Genomic DNA, 18999 nt, shown 5'->3' on the forward strand with positions numbered 1-18999 from the left:
CAATAATAAATCTTGATGATAATAATGGTCCTGGTACACATTGGTGTGCTTATAAGAAAAATAAAAATAAAATTATTTATTTTGACAGCTTCGGTAATCTTCGACCACCTTTAGATCTTATTAAATATTTCGGTGTTGGTAGTATAATGTATAATCCTAACAAATATCAAAATTATGACTCATATATATGCGGTCATTTGTGTCTTAAATTTTTATGTAATCAATTGAATTTTCCTGATATGTATTCTATACATATAAAAGACAAATAATTTAAATTTTCAAATCAGTAAATATTTAGAAGTCATCATGGACGAATCGCTTATTTTAACGCTATCTGGAAATTCTTCCATCTTAGAATCTCAATTTTTCCCACCTATAGAGCTATCTCCCTTTAAAAATTATGCTCTTGGTCTTGTTGAATTTTTGACATTTAATTCAATTCCAAATGTAGATGAGGGAAAAAATAAATTTTATGTAGATAATGAAGTTATCACTATACCCACAGAAAGTTATGAAATTAATGATATTGATCATGTTTTGAATTTTATATTGAAAAATAAAGGAATAAATTTCAGAGTCAAACCCAATAATAATACATTAAAGTGTACAATTTATTGTGATAAAGAAATTAATTTCGAACACAATTATTCTATTGGTAGCTTGCTTGGCTTTTCACCGCGAAAATTAAAAGCTAAAGAATACCATGAATCTGATCAACCAGTTTCAATTATTAAAATAAATTCACTAAGAGTAGAGTGTAACATAACTACAGGGGCATATATTAATGGGGAAAAAGTGCATACAATCCATGAATTTTTTCCTATTGTACCACCAGGATATAAAATAGTGGAAGTGCCAAATCACGTCATTTACTTGCCAGTCGCTGTAAAGACAATAGATCACATTCAGCTGAAAATTGTTGATCAAGACGGAAATTTAGTTAATTTTCGAGGAGAGACAATAACAATTAGGATTCACGTCAAGTCTTTAAAATAATGGGCATTGCATTTTATAGTAAAAATAAAATTGGTTATGGTTATAAAAATAAAACACCATGCCAAAAACAAATCAGTTAACTGCGAATCCTGAAAAGGTTAACACCTCAGAACCTGAAGCTGCTCAAAAGTCTCGGTCTCAAAATCGTAAAAAAAAGAGGATAAAAAGATTTAAATTTTTTTGTAATTGTGTAAGTTTATTTGTTTTTAAACGAATATTTTTTTGCTATGGAGGGGGAAATTTTAAATATTTATTCACCAATTATTTTTGATGAATCTATTGCTCATTATGAGGTGCATGCGCAACAACCATATACCTCATCAACATTCAACAATAGCGATGAAATTCGCATTACTGTACAAAACCAGGATCATTGCTTACTTCCAAGCAAAAGCTCGATTCACATAACAGGAAAACTTGTGAAACCTGATGGAACAGCCCTTGAGCGTACAAATTTAATTTCTAATGGAATATGCCATTTATTTGAGGAAGCAAAATATGAACTTAATGGTGTAGAAATAGATAAGAATAAGAATGTAGGTCTTACAAGTTTAATTAAAAATTATATTTCTCTTGATGCCAGTCAGAATAAATTTTTTGAAAATGTTGGCTGGTTAGAATTTACCGATGAACCAACCTTAACAAATGCTCAAGGTTATTTTAATGTTTGTATTCTTTTAAGTATGATTTTTGGTTTTGCAGAAGATTATCAAAAAGTCATTATTAACGCAAAACATGAGCTTATTTTAATTAGATCAAGAACTGATAATAATGCAGTTTTGCAAGTAGCGCCTTTAGAAGAGTATAAAATTGTAATTAAGAAAATCGAATGGTTATTACCATACATAAAATTATCAGATGCTCGAAAATTTAAATTATTGAAATATATTGAAAAAGATCCATTCATTCCTATCAGTTTTCGAACTTGGGAATTGTATGAATATCCATTGTTACCAATTACTCCTAAGCATATTTGGAGTGTAAAAACTTCAACACAATTAGAGAAACCAAGATTTATTGTTTTAGGTTTTCAAAGAAATAGAAAAAATAATACTGTTCGTAATTCTAGCTATTTTGATCATTGTAATTTATCTGATGTAAAATTGTTTTTAAATTCGCAATGTTACCCCTATGGTAATATGAATCTCAATATTGGTAGAAATCAGTACTCAACTTTGTATGAAATGTTTACTAATTTTCAAACTTCATATTATGGTAAAGAATCACAACCAATTTTAACTAAAAAAGAATTTTTAGAATACGCTCCTTTAGTTGTCGTGGATTGTTCAAAACAAAATGAGTCATTAAAAAGTGGACCTGTAGACATTCGCTTGGAATTTGAATCACAAGATAATTTTGCAGCAAATACTTCAGCCTACTGTTTAATTTTGCACGATAGAATTATTGAATATAAACCAATAAGTGGAATTGTAAAAAAAATTATCTAATTTAAAAAATGTATTTAAAAATTTTTTTTGTATTATTATAAATAAATCATTAGTAAATAATATTATTATTTGAGTTAATTTTATTTAACATTCCATAAAAAAAATCAACACACATAATTTAATTTTTTTTTCAAAAAATCTGTTTTATACAAATATTTTTTTTAATTTGCAAAAAAAAAATTTTTTAAATATCTATTTTGAAAATTTAACCAAACAACAAATTGTTTTTAATAAACATTTAAAATTTTTTTTATTACTGAATAAGAGAAGAAAAAGAAAAAAAAGATTATGAAGTAAAGAAACGCCTATGACTAGTGATCGACCTTCGGAGAAATTTTGTCGTAGGTCAGTTATGTGTAACTTGAGAAGGTCGTTCATTGACACACACTCATACTCCAGTTGATTCAAAAATTTTTTTTTTTCTTGCGATTACATCATCATTATCATCATCCTAAGCTTATTAAATGTAGTACATGAAAAAATATTTCTCAGTTTCTTTAAAAATGGAGTACTTGATAGACGTACAAGGGTTTAAATTGCCGGTCAATAAATTTATTGTAAAAGAGTTAGCTGTTGCCTCGATTAACAATGATTTTAAGCCGTTTAGTTTAATTTTTCAACCGCCTTGTTCGTGGGATACTATCTCAAATAAATATAAATATACCAATCGCTGGTTGGAAAATAATTTTCATGGACTTTCTTGGAATGATGGTGATATTCCATATATTTTTATGAAGAAAATATTAAACAGTATTTTAAAAAATGCAAAAACGATTTTTGTGAAAGGCTATGAGAAAAAAAAGTGGATAGAAAATATAATTATCGAATGTAATATTAAAGTTATAGACATGGATGATTTGAATTGTCCTTCGATAAAAAAATTAGTAGATATAACAACAGCTAATATTTGTTTTCAACATCCAAATAAAAAAAATCTTTTATCTGCGCTCTTCAAAATGTTCTAAACTTGAAAAGCTGGTTGCATGAAAATTGTAACAATTATAATAATAAATATAATTAATTTCAATAAATTAAATGTGATTCTTATTTCACCTCAATGTATTTATTTATTTATTAACAGGCAAAGTTAATTAAATTAAAAGTGTAAGAAGTTAACAATCTTAATTTTTTTTCTTTAATTATATAGTTACTTTAAAAACTTTTTCAAATTCGATTCTTTTAATATCATAGTCAGGGACAAAAAAAAATTTGATAAGCGAAAGAGGAAGTTTATACTTACTGTTACTACTGAACGATCTTAGTGTTTTCAAGTCTCCGCTTTCACTATTAATTAATTTATTTTTTTTCTCTTTATGATAAAACTTAATTAAAGAATTTATTTTGTTAATTAAATCTTAAAAAGTTTATACGAAAAAAGAATTTTTCTTAATTTTAAAATAGAAAAAATACTCTTTTAAAAATATTACTTATTTATTTCAAAACTGCCAATTTATGTTTCGATTATTATTTTTAAGAATGAACTATTAACCTGAAATAGACAAAAAGGAAATTTCAAAAATCATCCTATAAAAATATTTTTTTTTTGTTTTTTATTTTTCAATGCATTCGAAGAATGGAACTATAAACAAACAATATTTTTTTTGTTTATGAAAATGAAGTTAAATTTAATAAAATGGTGACCGACAGATTGGCTCAGTCGGATAGATGCCTGGCGTTGGTGGTCGTTTAAGGACCAAGGGCACAAGTACCCTTGGTTCGCGCCCACTTGGCTTGGTATTTTTCCGGCACGTGAGACAATCTGAGCGGGAGGTTTGACGTCGAGGTATAATGATGTGCACCGTCGATTATTGTCCGGTACACACCATTAGAACTCGACTGTCGATAAACCGGTTGTACTCAGAGAGGTTTTCTACAGTTTCCCTCTTCTCTGGCGAGAAAACCCATTGACGGGTGGTCCAGGCGTAATGCGAGTACTCCTAATAAAGTCGGCTGTAGACGCAAAATTAGGTTAATATATATATATAGAAAAATTTCTAAAGTAGAATGGTTATGCTTAATCCAAAAAAAGTATTTCTCGGGGACTGTTGTCGAAGTGCGTAAGGCCAATAGGGCAGGAGTATAAACAATAAAATAAAAATAAAAAAAAAAAAAAAAAAAAAAAAAATTTAATAAAATGGAGTATAAGAAAATTTAAAAAAAAATATGCATAATAGAATTAATAAAAAAAATGCGTAATAAAAGTGAATAAAAAACTATGTGTAATAATATAAAAACACACTAGTATTCTTCTCCCCCCTCCACGTTCTCCTCTTTTACTTCTTCTGGCTCCTTTTTTATAATTAAATTTAAGGGTTCTTTCTCCTCCATTTTCTCAACTACTTCCCCTTCTTCCACTTCTTCTTCTTCTTTTGGAGGTAGGATAGATAACACTGCTCTTTTTAATTCTTCTTTTTCTTCTTCGTTCCCCATCTCCTCATCCTCCTCTTCATTGGGGGCTTCAATAGCAAGCACATCATTTGGGTTAATATTATTAAACTGAATATCGGTCTGCCCCCATGTTTTATTTCCTTGCTCCATCTCCTCCATTTCTTCAGTATGTACAGCTTCCGAATCAATAATATCGAAATCGAAACCTTCTCCCACCAAAGTCGTAATGTCAGGTCTTCTTTGCATTAAAAATGTGTAATTGCCAACCTCTTTTACTTCAACGACAATGTTCAAATGTTCTAAGAAGTACTCGTCTCCATCGATGGGATTGTCGTTGAAAAGCGAATACCGCCTAACACCTGCAGCTAATATAAGGAAATCGGACAGCCTTTCAATATCCAAACAATTTTCAATCCATTCTGATGGAATGTGAAAGTAAAGATTGAAGCCAATATAATTTTGATTATTCTGAAACAAAGAATAATAAAAACAATTGTTAATAAAAAATGGACAATTTAATATAAAAAAAATTAATAAATAATAGAAACAAATGTTAATAAAAAATTGTTAAATAATATTAAAAAATTAAGAATGAAATATATTGAGATAAAAACTAAATTAATTAAATTAAAATAAAATGAACATTTAAGAAAGAAGGGTATATTATAAAAATTACTATTAAAAATTTAATCTATAGAAAGAAATATTTACCAAAATTTCTTGAAAGTTCATGTCCACTCGTCGCAACCAATATCCATTTAGAAGCGAATTGACTTTCGCCCTAATATTGTTGTATGATAAAAATACAGGTGTGGAGCATTTGGTTATCCCATTAAATAAATCTCTTGCTCGCATTGATAAACCCGTAATGCATAGCTCCTTAAACTGATCCACGTTGCTGGAACTTTCCAGCCATGCACGTGGAGCTTGAATAATATTTATCTAAACCACGAGTAAATTTAAAAAATATTGTATAAAACTAAAAATTCATAAAAGCAATAAATTTTCTAAAAATATTAAATTAATTTTTAAAAAATTAATAATTAAATTTTTTTTTAACATTCAAAATAAATTTATTTAAAAAAAATAATGTAATTGAAAAAAAATAAAATTTTATTTAAAATTAAAATTAGTAACTAAATTTAAAAATTAAAAAGTTGATTAAAAAAAATGTGTACAAAATTTCTCTATAAATTCAACGAATCAAATGATTAATAAAATAAAATAAAATTTAAAATAAAAACTAAATTTTTTTTATAAAAAAAGGAATAAATTTAAAAAACCTTTTTTCAGAATATAAAAAAAAATAAAAAAGTCAAAAGTTAATTTAAAAAAATTTATTTCAAAATTAAAATTGGTAACTAAATTAAAAAATTAAAAGTTGATTGAAAAAAGAAAAAATGTGTACAAAATTTTTTTATAAATTTAATGAATCAAATGATGAAAAAAATAAAATTTTTTTATAAAAAGAAATAAATTAAAAAAACCTTTTTTGCAGAACATAAAAAAAAAGTTAAAAGTTAATTAAAATTTAAAAAAAAATTTTTTTTTCACAGTCCGTAGCAAAAAAAAAATGTAAACTCATCGAATCAAATGATAAATAAAATAAAAAATTTGAAATAAAACTAAATTTTTATGAAAAGGAATAAATTAAAAAACCGAGTTTTTTCATAACATAAAACTAAAAAAAGTTAATTAAAAGAATTTTTCATAAATTTTTTTTTTAGAAATAACTGTTAAATTATAATGCTCACTTTGATTAATTGGAAAAAATAAATCCACTGCACTTTTTCGCTAAAATTGAATAAAACACTTTTCACGTATTCCAACTGCTCTTAATTAGGAGGTCTCTTTTTAAAAATCACTGCACTGCTCTTGACGCGACGTGTCAAACTTCAATAAAAGAGATCACTTTTTCTAATGAGTCCTCTATATGGAGCCGGACACTTTTTATACCCGGCCCGAATGTTTAGAAAATGAGGAACAGAGACATAAACATATGTTGAAAGGAGAGAGAAAAGTCTGATAACACACAAAGGGCTTTGCCAAAAGCATGGTGACTAATAAGATGAAGAGTGAGAGCATGAGAAATACATATAGAGAGAAAGAGAAAGGTTATTAGAATATATATATATAACTTTTAATTCTCTTTATTGAAATTACTGATTTTTTTTCCATTAATTATTTAACTAATTTTTTGTACCCCCAAGGAAGCGTATCTGTATTTTTCGGTAAAAGTACTCTTTTATCGTCAAACCAACTTAAAGCTTCTTTTTTTTGTTTTACAGTGTAAACTTGATGTTTTTCACTGCGAATTGAATATTGATTTTTAACTAGATTTTCATTGGAAAAAAGTGTTTTTTTATAGTCGTCAAATGTAATTTCTTTTAAAGCTGAAGACCTGACGCCTTTAGCTTTTTTTTTCTCACGATTTTCGTTTAATATTTTATATGAATATAATTTTGATCTCAAGCCGATAAACTCGGTGACAATTTTTCCGTTGCATTCATCTTTCATTAAACCGAGCACTTTATTATTTTTTAATTGTATACCATAGCAGTTATTTTCTGGATAATCGGAAGTATCGAAATAATCGGAATCTCGCTTAATATAATCATAGATGTTTGGAATTTTAATATGATAAATTAAACTATCAGTATCTGTGTACAGTAATTTAGATTTATCAGCGAAATTTTTTTTAATATAATTATAGTGAAAATCGTAAAGAAAGAGTTTCGATATATCAAGAATGCTAAATCCCACGTAAATCGGTTTATTAAATATAATTTTAACTTTATTCATCTCTATTATAACTAAATTCTTTTCTAAAATATAACAACTGTTGAAATTCGGTTTACTAATAAGAGCTTTGGCACCATATCTACCTTCCCATTTTGTAACAATACGAATATCTTTATGGTTTCTTATATTTTCCATTGTTTTCCCAAAAACAGAATTATTCATTAACTTGTAAAAATTCTTTTCAAATATATTTGTAGACTTTTTTCGGAATTCTGTATTTAAATCAATATACTTTTTTAGCCATTGAGATTGTTTAAATTTTAATATTCTATGAATTTTCGTTAATTTCATTCCAAGTTTTAAATAATATTTTAAATTTCTATAATGAATTACATATTTTGTTCTAGAAAATAAATGTGGTATCAATTTAGGTAATTTGCTGTCTGGAGCGGGGGGAATAAAATGTTCTGGGCATAAGGGCAAATCTTTATGCAAATCATGCAATTCTGCAGGATATTCTAAATCTACTTCTAAAATATATCCAAAAGAAGAATCGTCATCAATTTTATCCACATCAAATCCTAATAAATTGGTCTCCCATTGAAAATCAGAATAGGGTAAAAAATGACTCATTGCTGTGCCATACAAATTATTTATATCAAAATACATTATATAAGACTCTTCAATTTCTGAATTAAATTCTGGCCCCATAAAACGATTGTTTGCTTTCGCGTACCTATTTGAGCATTGAGAAATTCCTCCGCGAATACCTTTTTCTATGAAAAGTAACATGTCAATATCTCGCAATAACTCTAGTTTTATTTTCGTGTATTTTAACATAGCATCAAATGCCAGTCCTGGTGCAGTAAAATAGTGTAAGGGATCTAAATTATATGCTGACAAACATGTTTTTCGAAAATTTTCAAAAATGTCGGCTAAAAGTAAAACATCTGTTTTTAAATATAAATCAGAATATTCCCCCAAATTATTTAAATTAAATGTATTCCACACTTGGCAAGCATGCTCATAATCTTCATTTGATATGTTTGAATTATTCAATTTCGAAAAAAATGCTTCTATAGGCGGCAATTTATTTTCCTCTAATTTTTGCCAACTATCAATGTATTCGTACGGAAAAACCCCTTTTCTGACCAGTAAATTAAATTCATCAATATTACTGCAATATTTCGCAGTAATTTTTTTTTCGTTATTGTTTAAAAAAGTCGCCAACTTATCTAAACTACTAGGCATAAATCTAAACGAATCTAAAAATTTAAAACATACATTCTTGCCATCTACGTATTTAGTGAACGATATATATTTTTCTTTATTTATTGGTAAAAGTTTTAAAGGTCCGTCAAAACAAGTGCACAATTCTTTAATAAAAAAATGTGCATCGTACCCTGATAAATTATGAAAAATTACAGGAATCGAATGAGAATTTTTATAATTAATATTACAACCCTGGTGAGCTGCACACCTATATTTTCCCGTGAAATGACAGTGATCGCGATGTTTAGTATCATTATCTTCAAATGAATCTTCACAAATATGACAAATTTTTGCAGTTCTAAATTCTAATTCTTGTTGAAAAGATAAAGTTTCCATTGGTACTATTGTTTTTAAATACAAGTCAACTAAATCAGCAATACTTATTAATTTTTCCATAAACCATGAAATGCAATCCTGCCCTCTATAAGTTTCAAACACTGATAGTGAATCATCAAAATCACATTTTAGATAATATGCAACGCTCGTCGGAATATGTTTTCTATACGCCCCAGATATTACTTTATTATCATTAATAGGTTCTAAAAGACTTTCAGTATCGGCATACAGTACAAATGGCACCTTTTCTTTGAATCTGAAATTTTTAAATTTTAAAATATTCTCCTCTTCTGTCGGTAGAATAACCTTACACTTGTTTAAATTCATACAATCAGTTTTATGTTTGAGAAATGAATTTTCATAATTAAAATGACATAAACATCTATCGCATAACCAAGTTCGACCGTTGTGTTTTGTAAATTGTGACTTTACCAATCGCGACAAATTGCGAATCCACGCAAAATGATAATTATTACTATTATTATCAATATCGTTTATTTTATCACTTTTATTTATTGCAGAAAAAGTTTCTCCTTTATTTATCATCAGTAAGTGAATAGTATCTTTTTTAGAGAAATTGTCACTTAAATAAAAAGGAACAATCTCTTCTTTATTTTTACCAACTTTTTCCAAACTATAAATATTTATCTTCAAACTATTCATTTTTTCGAATTTAGACACATCTTTCAAACTTATAGGAAAATTTATTCCCTCATATTTTAAAACATTCCTAAAATCCGGATAAGAACTAATCAGATTCGCGTTATTTTTTACTGGAAACAAAGCTGCCATTACTGACCAAAGAAAACAATAATTGTCTGCATTTTTTATATTTACAACAGCATGTTTTTCTATAATAAATTTTGGCAATTTTATATTTTCCGAACAGCCTACTTGAATTGGCGCATGTCTATTTATGTTCACCATTAAATTTAAAATCTCTTTTAATGACCAACCTGACTTGTTTTCATTAAATTCCTCCACTTCTTTTAAAATATATTTATTTAATTTATTAAGAATTGCATCCAAATCTGAGAAGGGAGAAATAACTTCATTTTTCGTATTAAAAGATTTTTTTTCTTCTATATTTTCACCGCTTTCAATAGTTGTAAAATTACCCATTAAAACAAAATTTACTTTTAAACTACTATTTTCTCTAAAGGCTTTTTTTAATCGTGATTTTATTAATGATTTAGACTCTTCTAAAAAGTTGAATAAATCTTTGTGTTTTAAATTAATCACCATTCCTGTTTTAATCCTATTCTCAAAAGCTGATTCTAAATTTTCCCATTTTATTCTTTTTTCCTTTTTTCCTGTGCTACCTCTACCAGTTTTTTGAATTTCTTTAAATCTTTCACTAATTGTTTTTAAAATTCCAACTGTTGTTAAAATTCTTTTTCGTTTATTCACGTTAATCAATTCTTTTTTGATTTCAAAATTTTATTTAAAAGATTAATATTTTTTACCGCTAATTTCATCCACTTTTCCGATTCAAATAATAATTTCTTTTTACTTTTAATATTTTTCACTATATCATAAGCATTCTCAATAATTTCAATGAGTTTATAAAAATCTACAGAATCCATTTTTTCCGTTCTTTTTTCGTTAGATTAAAAAATAAATGTTTTTTTGTTTAACAAACACGAGCAACCGAACAAGCACCTTGTTTATACAATACTAATAATTATTAACAAATGTTCCCTTCCATTTATACTAATTTTCAAGGTTAAATAAAGGTTAAATAAAAAATTGTTAAAAACAATTCCTGGAAATACAATAATCATTTCCTTTCTCACGATCTGAAAAAATGAAGTCATACGATGACTAATATTCGAATTAAAAAATATTAGTGTAAAATAATACTTTCTCCAAATTGAGATAAAGGCTTTATTCTTCAGTCTCCAGTCGAAAAATCAAAACATTTTTTTCTCAGCTTTTTTTCTCCATAGCACGTAACAATACACTCGCTCTTCATACAGCTGAAAAGTTTAAACGTAACCTATAAGATGGAAAACTCCGCACTCAAATTTCAGGCCGGCGATCTCTAAAAGTAATAAACCTGTCAACATGTGAGAGATGTAAAAAGATTGTTTCTTTAAAACTTATAATCGCACAAAGATGAATAGAAAATTTGATACCTCAAAGACAAAAGTATAATATAACGAGAATTTAAATAACGTAATTCCCAAAGAATGTACCCATAACTCCAAAACGCAAAAAACAGATAACGCTTCTTGGAAGTTATAAATAAACTTTTCATAACAATTCTAATTAAATTATTATAAAAAACATTCTTAATACCTAAGAACAAAGAACCGAAAAAAATACGTCATCGATAAAAAATGCACCTTCCGAAAATCAAAAACAGGAAATACCAAGTTTTTTTTTTATTGCGCACTATTGCACAACCCTCATTTTTTAACATTATTAATAATTTATTAATAATAATATGTTAATAATAAATATATAATAATTAAAAAAATAAATTAATAATATTAAATTAATTAAATTAAATAGCATGTTAAAAATAAATTTAAATTGAAAAAGAAACAAACAATATATATTTATTTGTCAAAAATTCACCTGTTTCAAACCTACTGCACCTGTTTGAAACCTGCTCCACTTGTTTCAACAGTAATAAAATTTTGGGTATTTAGAGAAGAAAGGGACAATGCCTGCATTGTGCTACTCTTTAGCACTTGTTAATCCCTCGCGCTGCGGGGGAGGCCTGCCTAGACTTAAGATTTATTACCCAAACTATTTTTCCTCGCTCTTACTACTACTTGAAAATCCCTCGCTACGGGGAGTCTGGACCCAAACACTTTTCTTTCATCAAAATAATTTTTCTTTAATATTGATACTTAAATTATTATAAAAAACATTCTTAACACCTAAGAACAAAGAACCGAAAAAATGCGTCATCGGTAAAGTATGCACCTTCCGAAAATCAAAAACAGGAAATACCAAGCTTTCTTTTTATTGCGCATTATTGCACAACCCTCATTTTTTTCGCTAAAAAATGTCGGTAATGCCGGTAAAAGATTTCTACTATCCAGAACTCCCCCAGCCTATCTACTTTTATAACAATTGTAATGTTTCGTTCTATTCTTCCTCTTATTGTTTCTTTAATTTCATTCAATTTTGGGAAGGAACACGAAGATAAAATAATGACACAATCGATTGAAGATAAATCACTTATTTATTGTCCATAATTTTCTGGGCGACGACTTACAATTATCAATTTGGTATAATTGTTTAGTGTTAATTTGTGCTTGTGTTTAAAGTGGTGGTGGATTTCGTGGGTAAATCCCTTGTTATGGTGTGTGATTTATTTTATTTTTTAGAGAAAATAAACTAAATAATATGATCTCGAAAATTATAATAATAACAAAAATAAACTTTTTCTCTTCGTCGATAACTATTTTCAACTCATGGGTGAGTAAAAATTAAACTTAAATTTAAACTGAACCTGATTTGAACTAAAATTAACTAAACTTCATTTGAGTAAAAAATAATTAAACTAAATTTTAATTAAAATGATATGTTCTTAACTTTCACCTTTCAGGCGGACCACGACGTTACCTTTAACTCTTAAGTGAGTAAATGAACAAAATAATATTTCTCTTATTTCCTCACACTTAACAAAGTAATGATTTGAATTCTTTCTAAACTAAAATAATTTTTCTTTGTTTTTAGGTGGAGAACAATTTTGGTCGATGGTCTTTATCCATAGGTGAGTATTAATGAACTGAGTTAATGAGATCAATATTTTCTTCCTCTCAATTAAGTAAGACAATTTACACTCCCTTTCTAACTTTTTGGTAAACAATTAAACTGAACTTTGACTTCCGTAGTAAAATAAAATAAAATTTTCTTTCTTTCAGGTGATGGGGATTGTAACTCGTAAACTTAATCCACAGGTAAGTGAAAAGTTGGAAGGCAACGAATTTAACGTAATTTTCTATTAGAGAGGATACGATGAGATACGCTGGATTTGATTTCTACAGATAAGTGTAAATCAACGTGATTTGAATTTCGTTGGTTGGTTCTTTCTATTTATCGATAGGTGGCTTCGAGCTCATTCTCCTGAGGTATGTTCTTGATTTCAGGGGAATCACTCGCGATCAACGGCAGCTGAGGTAGCGTGCACCGAAGGTAAGTTTATCATGAGAGTCACTCACGTATCGACGGCAGCTAGCGCAGCGTGCACCGTAGGTAAGTTTATCATGAGAGTCACTCGCGTATCGACGACAGCTAGCGCAGCATGCACCGTTGGTAAGTTCTCGACACTCGCGGTTTAACGGCAGCCGGTGTGGCGTGCACCGTCGATAATGTCACTCGCGGTTTAACAACAGCTAGTGTGGCGTTCACCGTTAATTATTATCACTCGCGGTCATGGGGTCGGTTTCGCGACTTAATTTAGGGATCGACAGCCGAGATGGCGTTCGTCGTGGAACTTAGGAGGTTTTCCCAGCAGCCATTGCAGCATGCACTGAGATGAGAGAAAGGAAACCGGGTAAGTGTTGGAAAAGAGGATGGACAACTCCAGTTACACCTTCTCCGACGCCGAGGTGGCGGTCCCAAAGAAGATGCCTCACGTACCTGGTAACCACTGGGTGCTGGGGTCGAGCTGCTTGGCAGAACTGCTTGGCTGATCTCTCTGACTGCTTCCTTCCGAATGGTTGGAGAGTTGACGCCGCACTGCCCTCTGTCCACTCGCCGGCGAGTTTATATAAGGCTCTTAGGATAACTCACTCGCGAGAGAACCGAGGGTCTATTTTCCTGCACTAACTACTGGACGTCCGACATTTAAAGTCTCTCAGTAGTAGTGCTCAATGTGATGGTAGCCCTATTTCGCTTCGTCACACAATTTAAATAAGTTATTTTTTAATCAAAAAAAGACAAATATTCTTTAAATAGACTTAAATTAAAAAGAAAATGTGAAGAAAAAATTTTTAGTGGAATAGGAATCAATGTTAACTATTTGTTAATTAATATTGTTTATAACAATTTAAATAAGTTATTTTATAATCAAAAAGGACAAATATTCTTTAAATGAACTTAAATTAAAAAGAAAAGGTGAAAAAAACATTTTTTAGTGGAGAGAAATAAAAGTTAACTATTTGTTAATTAATATTGTTTATAACAATTGATATAAATTACTTTCTGTTTTATTAATTGTGTGGTGGTCATATTGTATTAATTTAAACTGATTCAGATCATATGCAGCAACGGAATAAGAAAATAAGCCTCCTTTTTTGAAAAATTGTATTAATTTGTTAACTTTGATTGAAAATAAAAATTATAAACAATTAAGAACTAAAAAATTGACCTTAAGGGATGTCTTAAGAATTTATTCGCCTTTAATTTAAAATAAAGAATACTGAAACCGGTTAAGAATTGTAGGCTGTAGACAGTTTTGAACAGTAAATTGTAAAAAAATCCTATTGTGCGCTGTTTGTAGATCCTTGGGCAAACCCGGCCTGGTCCTGGTCGGGGCCACGAAGTCGGGGCCAGATCATGAAAACCCGACCGGGGCCAGGGCGGTAATCGGGAACAAAAGTGGCGATTTCTGCACGGGAAGGGTTTTTCATATTGTTGACGTGCATTTTTAAAAACATATGAATCGTAATATTATTGATGTGAATGTCAACAATTTGAAAATTTATGAAAACAAATATTTTAGAAAAATTTTTCCTGATTACTAAAATGGTTTAGCTCACTTGAAATTCATAGGAAACCTCCATTATTATTTTCGGAATTTGTAGTAGAAGTTTGATAATAAAAAATGGTGTATTTTTCAGACAATTGATATTTTCTATTTTGGGAAAATCACTCCCTATTTTAATAATTATAAATATTTTTTCGAATTGTAATCGGGACTTTGAAAAAGGTCAAGACCGTCTACAAGACCCAAGCAAACCTCCGCCGCTGATTTTTCACTGCCGAACATCATTGATGCCTTTAATGTACTGGGAGAAGTGGGCCCGCTGCCAGACACGACTGGTATGATGGATATATTCCGTGGACCTTGCCGTGGTGGCGGGGTTTTCACTAACGGGCAACCAAACAGAAAGAAATAATGGATTCACAAAATTCAAAGAAAGTACCCCATGTAAGCAGGCTGAAAACAGGAAATATCACTATCGGTCCCAGGACTGATGCTCAAATGCGCAATGCGCAGTGTTACGGGTGGTCGTTGAAAGGTTGATTACACATAGTATCGTGGAAGGAGAAAAAAAGGGAAAGGAAGCGCTTCGCAAACATAAATATCCATTTCTCTCACACTCATAACATTCCATTTCTACATTTTTCTACTTAGATTGAATTATTCTAATCAAGAATAGACTAGGCTGAACAGAAATTATTTTATTTAACGAGTGTTCAAGCTGCCTTTTCCAATAAACACAAAAAAATTTAAATCAACTACAATTAATTTAAATTGAATAAAATTATTGAGTAATTTTCCGTTTCTACATTTTTCTATTTAGATTAAATAACTCTGATCAAGAATGGACTAAAGAGAACAGAAAATATTTAATTTAACAAGTGTTCAAGCTGCCTTTTCCCATAAAAACAATAAAATCAAATTAACAGCAATTAATTTATTTTAAATAAAATTATTAAAATAATATTCCGTTTCTACATTTTTCTACTTAGATTGAATTATTCTGATCAGGAATTCACTAGGCTGAACAGAATTTATTTAATTTAACGATTGTTCAAGCTGCCTTTTCCCATAAAAACAAAAAAACTAATAGACTGCAATTAATTTATATTAAAAAAAATTATTAAAATAATCTGTTTCTACATTTTTCTACTTACATTAAATTATTCTAAACAAGAATTTACAAGGCTGAACAGCAATTATTTAATTTAGCGAGTGTTCAAGCTGCCTTTAACCTAAATATAAAAAAATTAAAATTGATTGCAATTAAATTATTTTAAATAGAATTATTGATTTAAATTTCCGTTTCTACATTTTTCTACTCAGACTTAATTATTCTGAACCAGAATTCACTAGGCTGAACATAAATTATTTTATTTTACGAGTGTTCAAGATGCCTTTTCCCAAAATATAAAAAAATTAAAATTAATTGCATTTAATTTATTTTAAATAGAATTATTGATTTAAATTTCTGTTTCTACATTTTTCTACTTAGACTGAATTATTTTGAACCAGAATTCACTAGGCTCAACATAAATTATTTTATTTTACGAGTGTTCAAGCTGCCTTTTCCCAAAACATCAAAAAATTAAAATTTATTGCATTTAATTTATTTTAAATAAAGTTACTTATTTAAATTTTCGTTTCTACATTTTTCTACTTAGACTGAATTATTCTGTACCAGAATTCACTAGGCTGAACATAAATTATTTTATTTTACGAGTGTTCAAGCTGCCTTTTCCTAAAATATCAAAAAATTAAAATTTATTGCATTTAATTTATTTTAAATAAAGTTACTTATTTAAATTTCCGTTTCTACATTTTTCTAATTAGATTGTATTATTTTCAACAAAAACTTACTAGGCTGAACCTAAATTATTTTATTTTACGATTGTTCAAGATGCCTTTGCCGAAAATATAAAAAAAATTAAAAATAATTGCATTTAATTTATTTTATATAGAATTATTGATTTAAATTTCTGTTTCTACATTTTTCTACTTAGACTGAATTATTTTGAACCAGAATTCACTAGGCTCAACATAAATTACTTTATTTTACAAGTGTTCAAGCTGCCTTTTCCCAAAATATCAAAAAATTAAAATTAATTGCACTTAATTTATTTCAAATAAAGTTACTTATTTAAATTTCCGTGTCTACATTTTTCTACTTAAAATGAAATATTCTGTACTACAATTCACTAAGCTGAACATAAATTACTTTATTTTACAGGTGTTCAAGCTGCCTTTTCCCAAAATATCAAAAAATTAAAATTTATGGAATTTAATTTATTTTAAATAAAGTTACTTATTTAAATTTCCGTTTCTACATTTTTCTACTTAGACTGAATTATTTTGTACCAAAATTTACTAGGCTGAACATAAATTATTTTATTTTACGAGTGTTCAAGCTGCCTTTTCCCAAAATATCAAAAAATTAAAATTTATTGCATTTAATTTATTTTAAATAAAGTTACTTATTTAAATTTTCGTTTCTACATTTTTCTACTTAGACTGAATTATTCTGTACCAGAATTCACTAGGCTGAACATAAATTATTTTATTTTACAAGTGTTCAAGCTGCCTTTTCCCAAAATATCAAAAAATTAAAATTTATTGCAATTAATTTTTTTTAAATAGAATTATTGTTTTAAATTTCCGTTTCTACATTTTTCTACTTAGATTGTATTATTTTCAACAAAAACTGACTAGGCTGAACCTAAATTATTTTATTTTACGATTGTTGAAGATGCCTTTTCCCAAAATATAAAAAAAATTATAATTAATTGCATTTAATTTATTTTAAATAAAGTTACTTATTTAAATTTTCGTTTCTACATTTTTCTACTTAGACTGAATTATTCTGAACCAGAATTCACTAGGCTAAACATAATTTATTTTATTATACAAGTGTTCAAGCTGCCTTTCCCCAAAATATCAAAAAATTAAAATTAATTGCACTTAATTTATTTCAAATAAAGTTACTTATTTTAATTTCCGTGTCTACATTTTTCGACTTAAAATGAATTATTCTGTACCAGAATTTACTAGGCTGAACATAAATTACTTTATTTTACAGGTCTTCAAGCTGCCTTTTCCCAAAATATCAAAAAATTAAAATTTATAGCATTTAATTTATTTTAAATAGAATTATTGTTTAAAATTTCCGTTTCTACAGTTTTCTACTTAGATTGTATTATTCTGTACCAGAATTTACTAAGCTGAACATAAATTATTTTATTTTACGAGTGTTCAAGATGCCTTTTCCCAAAATATAAAAAAATTAAAATTAATTGCATTTAATTTATTTTAAATAGAATTATTGATTTAAATTTCTGTTTCTACATTTTTCTACTTAGACTGAATTATTTTGAACCAGAATTCACTAGGCTCAACATAAATTATTTTATTTTACGAGTGTTCAAGCTGCCTTTTCCCAAAATATCAAAAAATTAAAATTTATTGCATTTAATTTATTTTAAATAAAGTTACTTATTTAAATTTTCGTTTCTACATTTTTCTACTTAGACTGAATTATTCTGTACCAGAATTCACTAGGCTGAACATAAATTATTTTATTTTACGAGTGTTCAAGCTGCCTTTTCCTAAAATATCAAAAAATTAAAATTTATTGCATTTAATTTATTTTAAATAAAGTTACTTATTTAAATTTCCGTTTCTACATTTTTCTAATTAGATTGTATTATTTTCAACAAAAACTTACTAGGCTGAACCTAAATTATTTTATTTTACGATTGTTCAAGATGCCTTTGCCGAAAATATAAAAAAAAATTAAAAATAATTGCATTTAATTTATTTTATATAGAATTATTGATTTAAATTTCTGTTTCTACATTTTTCTACTCAGACTGAATTATTTTGAACCAGAATTCACTAGGCTCAACATAAATTACTTTATTTTACAAGTGTTCAAGCTGCCTTTTCCCAAAATATCAAAAAATTAAAATTAATTGCACTTAATTTATTTCAAATAAAGTTACTTATTTAAATTTCCGTGTCTACATTTTTCTACTTAAAATGAAATATTCTGTACTACAATTCACTAGGCTGAACATAAATTACTTTATTTTACAGGTGTTCAAGCTGCCTTTTCCCAAAATATCAAAAAATTAAAATTTATGGAATTTAATT

General features: G+C 27.8%; 1 protein-coding gene across 1 annotated transcript; it reads right to left on the minus strand.

Moving 5' to 3' along the window:
• Positions 1 to 4678: 4678 nt before the first annotated feature.
• Positions 4679 to 5724, minus strand: LOC122501900. The gene is made up of 2 exons (XM_043611674.1): positions 5544 to 5724; positions 4679 to 5300 (listed from the first exon to the last, which is right to left on the minus strand). Exons 1-2 carry the CDS (start codon positions 5685 to 5687, stop codon positions 4683 to 4685), a joined length of 762 nt encoding a protein of 253 aa, XP_043467609.1. The 5' UTR covers positions 5688 to 5724; the 3' UTR covers positions 4679 to 4682.
• Between the last annotated feature and the right edge of the window lie 13275 nt (positions 5725 to 18999).

This window comes from Leptopilina heterotoma, unplaced genomic scaffold (assembly GCF_015476425.1).
Source record: "Leptopilina heterotoma isolate Lh14 unplaced genomic scaffold, ASM1547642v1 Lhet_1051, whole genome shotgun sequence".
Lineage (NCBI taxonomy): Eukaryota > Metazoa > Arthropoda > Insecta > Hymenoptera > Figitidae > Leptopilina > Leptopilina heterotoma.